At 38.1% G+C, this 6,834-nt stretch overlaps 1 protein-coding gene across 1 annotated transcript in view; it reads right to left on the bottom strand.

The window, feature by feature from the left end:
* Positions 1-6,834, bottom strand: part of XPNPEP3 (X-prolyl aminopeptidase (aminopeptidase P) 3, putative) — a 69,987-nt gene that overhangs the window by 25,975 nt on the left and 37,178 nt on the right. The window contains exon 4 of the mRNA XM_008566689.1: positions 6,268-6,470. Within this exon, the coding sequence (XP_008564911.1) occupies positions 6,268-6,470 (203 nt within the window). The remainder of the gene's footprint in view (positions 1-6,267; positions 6,471-6,834) is intronic.

Raw genomic sequence — 6,834 nt, 5'->3', positions numbered from 1 at the left:
AGGATTTAAATATACACCCAGAAACAATAAAACTTATTAAAGAAAATATAGGAGAAACCCTTCAGCAAATAGGGCTGGGCACAGATTTCATGAATATGACCCCAAAAGCAAGGGGCATGTATGTTTTACCACAATAAAAAATCATGAATATGTCCCCAAAAGCACGGGCAACCAAAGGAAAAATAAACAAATGGGATTATATCAAACTAAAAAGCTTCTGCACAGCAAAGGAAACAATTAACAGAGCTAAAAGACAACCAACAGAGTGGGAGAAAATATTTGCAAAATACACATCCGACAAAGGACTAATATCCAGAATATATAAGGAACTCAAACAACTTTACAATAAAAAAACAAGCAACCCAATTAAAAAATGGGCAAAAGAGCTAAGCAGGCATTTCTCTAAGGAAGATATACAAATGGCCAACAGTCATATGAAAAAATGCTCAACATCACTCTCCTGTGTATTTTAACAACCTGGTGAGGTGAGACCTAAATCTAGTACAAGTGGTATATTAACTATATTTTCTTTTTCTCTCTTTTTTTTTGGTGGCTGGCTGGTATAGGGCTCGAACCCTGGACCTTGGTGTTATCAGCACAATGATCTAACCAGCTGAGCTAATTGGCCAGCCTATATTTTCTTATCTTTTGTATTTTTTTTCCTTTTTTTTTTTTGACTGGTAAAGGGATCGCAACCCTCGGCACAGTGTGGTCCGCACCACACTCAGCCAGTGAGCGCACCAGCCATCCCTATATATGATCTGAACCCAGGGCCTCGGCACTCCCAGCGCCGCACTCTCCCGAGTGAGCTACGGAGCCGGCCCTATCTTCTGTATTTTTGACGCTCTGGCATCTGGGGCCTCACTGACCTAGAGAGACTGCTCTTCTCAGGGTTAGCAATTCCCAGGGTAGGTTAATTCTAATTCCTAGAGATAGCAAACAACTTGCTTATAAGCACACCTTTAACATGCAAACCAACAAGTCCCAAATCCATACCCCTCACCAGCCTCCTTGTATCAGGCTCCTGCAGGTCAGTACACTATATCCCCCTACCCTAAACCACCCCAGGGCCAGTTACAGACAACTAGGGACCATACTGGCAGCCCAGAGCAAGCCTGAAATTATTCACACTATCCAATCCTAAACATGCTCAGCTTGTTTACCCTGTCTTACCCATTCTAACCGCTCCTTCCCATGCTTTCCACTTGCTCCTTCTGCCTCCTGACCAACCCCAGCACTTCCCTGTGTGGCCTTGCTTAGTGTGCTGAGGCTCCTGTTTCTAGGGGTCTGTGAGTATAAAAACTTTCCTTTATAAGTTATTTTTGTGTCTGCTTGTCTTCTTATACCTGATTAAAACAAATCCCAGGTACAGTTTTAAAAACTAGAAATCCAATATATTGATGGCAGCATTATAATCATCATCTGAATCTGTGGATTAAGCTAAAAGTGACTTTACTAAGGTCATAAATCATATGAATAATTGGGAATGATTGATTAACCTTGCTAAATATCCAGGGCCATACAAAGATCATACATACAATTTGGGGGAATTACAGGTGTTGAAGCAATCTGCGACTTACCACATACTGCTTGGAATAAATTGTTGTCACTCCCTGCCTCTGAGACTGAACAAGAAGCTCAACACTTAGGGGGCCATTTGGCTTTTAGAGAAATCATATACTACCTCACGTAAAGATATTTTTGGCCCCAATTCAATTTCATGAAAAAGACCTTACATGATTAGGGGCCTGAACACCAAGACTTCTTAGAACTGCAAACGCTGTGGCCCAAGCTATTACATTAGGACCATATGATTCTAATTCTGAAGTGATATTAGAAGTGTCAGCCACCCACACTCATGCCAACTGGAGTGTCCAGTAAAAGCTATAATTGCTGTTCTATGATAACCTCTGTGCTTTTGGGCTAAGACATTATTGGATTCTGCTTTCCACTGTATATCTTTTGAAAGACAGTAACTGACTTGTTATTGAGCATTTACTGAGACAACTTCTATAACTAAAAGACTTATAAGATTACATTAAGACCTCGAATGCATATCATATTATAGGTGATATCAGAAATGCATTCCAAAAAAAGAAATCAGAAGTATGAAAACAAACAGGCAAAAAGAAATGCATTCCAAGAAGAAGAACAATGTCCAAAGAAGTTCCATCATAAAATAGAAATGGACTATATGAAGCATGCTACTAGGGGATCCATGAGAGATTCATCTGATTCATGACCAAGTAGCCTTCCCCTAAACTAGGATTTCTCCTTTTAATCAACTGTCCAAGAATGCCAGGCACTTGCACTTCAGAGGTAGTAGTTCAGAATTGAAGGCAATTCTACATAGAAAACAGATGTTCAGAGTCCAGCAGAAGGTAAAATCCTTATGGAAGAAGTTAAGAACAAGTTAGTCAATGGGGCTGAATTAGAGACTGCATTCGTTGGTGCACTGAAGGCGTCCTATTCCAGGAGTAAGGACAAAAATGGCAAGCTGTTGAAATGACAGTACAGAGCATATACTAAGACAACAAGTCCAAACCAAACCAACAATGGGAATAAGCTTGAATGCTAACACGGCTGCATTATATAAGCTATATTAATTCAAATGGAGTCCAAGGTATCCCAAGCACAATGACCAGGGATTCTCACTGTACAAACCCACAGTACACATGTATGGGAGACTGATGAACCTTCCAGTGCATGGAAATTTTAACTTAAGGGATGCAACCTATTGAGGTGTTCTTTAAGAGCTTCAACTCTGCAACTGGTGCTAACCATTCTTTTCCTGTAGTGCAGTTTGTGGGTACTGGACAAGTTTTAAACATGTTAGAGTGTTTCCTGTGGTAGATAAATGAGGACTCTTTGCAGGACTCTTCTCACTGAGAACCACGTAAACTGAGAGAAGGAATCTGGCTGTTTTCAAGATGTTTTGAATCCTGAAATACCGGAGATATGGCCTCTGATCTACACTCCTATGAGAAATAATATATAGTATATGAAAAAAGGTAGATTGTTTTAGGAGGGACAAAATAATTATACCATGATTTTGTCTGACTTATATCATGCCTGCAATGGTACTGCTATATGATATAATATGGGAGTCATACATAAAATTAATACTTTAGAAGTTCATAAATTTTAGGATGATATTGATGATAATGATCAAATATACTGAGAGACTGAATTAAAGCCCTCTCAGGATGTTATCGCTATGGAGGAGAACCAACTTGATGAATATTTAGATTTAATTAAAGATAGATAATTATGGTTCTTAGTAACTCAGCCAGTATATACCACAAAGTGCAAAAGGGAGGCAAAAAAATTGTACAGTTAGTACAAAAACATGAGCAAGTATAACTGGACGGTTAGGTTGTCTTTTTAAATCAATACCAATCCTCCACTGGTTATTTTATTTACTTTTTTACTGAAACATAATTGATTGTACATATCTGTGGGGTACAGTATTGAATATCAATACCCTGTGTGCAATATGTGATACTCAAACTAGGATAATTAGAATATTCAACCTTACACATTGTAATAATTTTTTGTGGCCCTTTACCAATTTCTCATTGACCCCTCTTCCACCTCCCCTTTTCCCATCTCTGTTGGCCTCAGTTCTGTTCTCTCAATGGTTATTTTAAATGTTTGGATTCTGTGTGTACATTTTGATTATCTATCTGATTATATGATACTATAAAGCAAGTGCAGTCAGCCCTCCATATCCATGGGTTCTGCATCCATGGATTCAACCAACCACAGATCGAGAATATTCAGGAAAAAGAAACAATAGGGCTGACCAGTTAGCTCAGCTGGTTATATAGCACAGCTTTATAATACCAAGGTCATGGGTTCCCCTCCCCCAAAACAAAACGATCAAAAATAATAATATTATATTAAATATAAAATGATATAGTATATTGTAGTATATAACAATATATTTATAAATATAACACAATATAGTATAACAACTATTTACATAGTATTTATAGTATTTACACTGTATTAGATATTATATGTAATCTAGAGATTATTTAAAGTATATGGGAAGACGTTTATAGATTATATGCAAATACTATGACGTTTTACATAAGGGACTTGAATTACACTGTATTAGATATTATATGTAATCTAGAGATTATTTAAAGTATATGGGAAGACGTTTGTAGATTATATGCAAATACTATGACGTTTTACATAAGGGACTTGAACATCAATGATTCTGGTATTCATGAGAGGCCCTGGAACCAATGCCCTGTGGATACTACAATGCCCTGAGGGCTGACTATAATTGTTGTCAACCCAAATGTCCAATAATGGATGAACGCATAAAGATGCTGTAGTGGACTGAATGTTCCCCCCAAACTCATTGAAGCTTCAACTGTGTCCCCAAAGTTTTATGTATTAGAAACTTGGCCCCCACTGTGACTGTTTAGAGGGTGGGAAATTCTATTATGGTAACTGAAAGGTGGGGCCTTGAAGAGGTGATTGGATTGTGGGACCATGCAGTAGTGGTGGATTAAAAATGGTAGTCATGGGTGTGGTTTGTAGGGCTTTAAAAGGAGAGTGAATGAGGTTAAGCTCTCTCTGCTCTGTCATTTTCACAATGTGATACTCTGCCGTCACTGAAACCACCATCAAAGAAAGCTTCACCAGATGTGTTCCCTGGCCTTTGGTCTTGCTAGCCTCTGGAACTGTAAGCAATAAATTTTGTTTTCTTTATAAATCAGCCGGTTCCAGGTATTTTGTTATAAGCCACAAAAACTAATACACATGCAATGGAATATTATTCAGCCTTAAAAAGGAACAAAATTCTGATACATGCTATGAAATGGATAAACCTTTCAGACATCATGTTAAGTGAAATAAGCCAGATACAAAAGGACAAATATTGTATGATTCCACTTATACAAAATACCTAGAGTACTCAAGTTTATAGAGACAGAAAGTAGAACCATGGTACCCAGGGGCTGGGTGGAGGAGAGAATGGGGAGTTACTGTTTAATGAGAAATGGGATGATAAAGTTCTGGAGAGATATGGTGGTGATGGTTACACAACAGTGTGAATGTACTACATGTCATTGAACTGTACATTTAAAAATGGTTAAAATGGTGTATTTTGTTTTGCATATTTCACCACAATAAATTTTTTTTTTTTTAAATTAAGGAGATTAAGGGAAGTTTGTATCAGTTTGTCTGTACTGATAATAGTGAGATTTACGGTGTATACTCAGTGTCTGCGAGACCTCTGTAGGGCTTTATTGTCACATAGCAAGAATATGACTATATGACCAAAAAAAAGAAAAAAAAAAATCCCTAGCTGAGATTCCACCTTCGGGTATTCTGTGCATGTGCTATGGTCTGAATTGTGTCTCCCTCAAATTCGTATGTTGAAGTACTAAACACCACGTAACTGTATCTGAAGATAGGGTCTTCAGGAGGTAATTAAGGTTAAATGAGGTCATAGGATGGGGCCCTAATCTGATAAGGCTGTGGCCTTATAAGGTCCTCCCTCCCTGCATGTAAGGACACAGCAAGAAAGCGGCTGTCTCTAAGCCAGGAAGAAAGCCTTCACCAGAAACTGACCATACTGGCAGCCTGATCACAGACTTCGTCTGCAAAGTACGAGAAAATAAATTTCTGTTGTTTGAGGCATGCAGTCTGTGGCATTTTGTTATGGCAGTCCAAGAACACTGACAGCATTGGTGGTTCCTGTGAGAGAAAATGCATCCTGCCTGGCACTTACCTAGGTGAGAACAATAGGAGCCTACACCTAGCTTCTCTGGACCCCTTGCTGGGGAGAAAGCTGTTGGTTGTGATACATATCCTTACTTTAATGCTGTTGTTACTTTGTACCCTTTTCCTTTAATAAAACTGTAAGCATTGTCATTTTGGGTACTATGTGTCTTCTTCAGCAATTTAACTATGTGTCTTCTTTAGCAATTTAGCAGTTTGTTTAACTGCCACTATTAGTGTAGTTATCATAAGGAAAGAAAATAGAATTAATTAATTTCTGTTGTTCCGAGGAGAAACAACTAAGATTGATAGGTAAAAGATAAATGTTAAAAGAAGATAGATTTACTTTGTCTTGCAAGGTATGAAGCAGATCTCTAGATATGTTTACTAAACATACTGAAGTAGAAGCTAGATGTTCCTATCTGCCTGTGAGATTACTATATTGGGTATATGAACTCAAGGTGCCTACTGAACCCTAAGAACTTATAGCTTTTTAATTTGTTAAAAATTTAACAGGAACCATACCTGTGATGTCAGTTTCCCAGCAATCTGCATTCGTTCAATTTCTGCAGGAGATTTGATCAGCCGGAGGCGCTGTACCAACTGCCGGACACTCCGCACCTTGTTCTTGCTCCTGGTTTTGGCCTCAGTGAGATGCTGCATGTACTCAGAGTGAAGCTGTGCATGAGAGGGCCTCATCCAGTCATACCACACTGTGTTTGTCTCAGCTTTGAATGAGAGGCCAAAAAATAAATTTAAAATAAAACAAACAGCTACAAAAAGAAATACCAATTGTCGTAATGACTAGAACAAGAGTCAAAACTACAAAACCATAATGTGGAACTGTACAGGGTTGAGTAAAACTTTCTCATGACTGAAGCAATTGATTGGTTTCATCATAAATCACTGGAAAGGCCATTCCCTGACAATGGCAAGATATTCTGAGACTGATGATATGTAGCTTTTCTGCCCCAAAACTTCATTGTTCTTTATAAAGATGATAGATGAGACTAAAGCTTTATTCAAGCTTTGATTTTAATATCTATTAACTGTTTTTTTTTTTTTAAGAAGACGACCGGTAAGGGGATCTTA

This window comes from Galeopterus variegatus, unplaced genomic scaffold (genome assembly GCF_000696425.1).
Source record: "Galeopterus variegatus unplaced genomic scaffold, G_variegatus-3.0.2 Scaffold262, whole genome shotgun sequence".
Taxonomy (NCBI): domain Eukaryota; kingdom Metazoa; phylum Chordata; class Mammalia; order Dermoptera; family Cynocephalidae; genus Galeopterus; species Galeopterus variegatus.
Note: the sequence above shows the minus strand (reverse complement) of the source record. Positions and strands in the feature narration are given on the sequence as shown.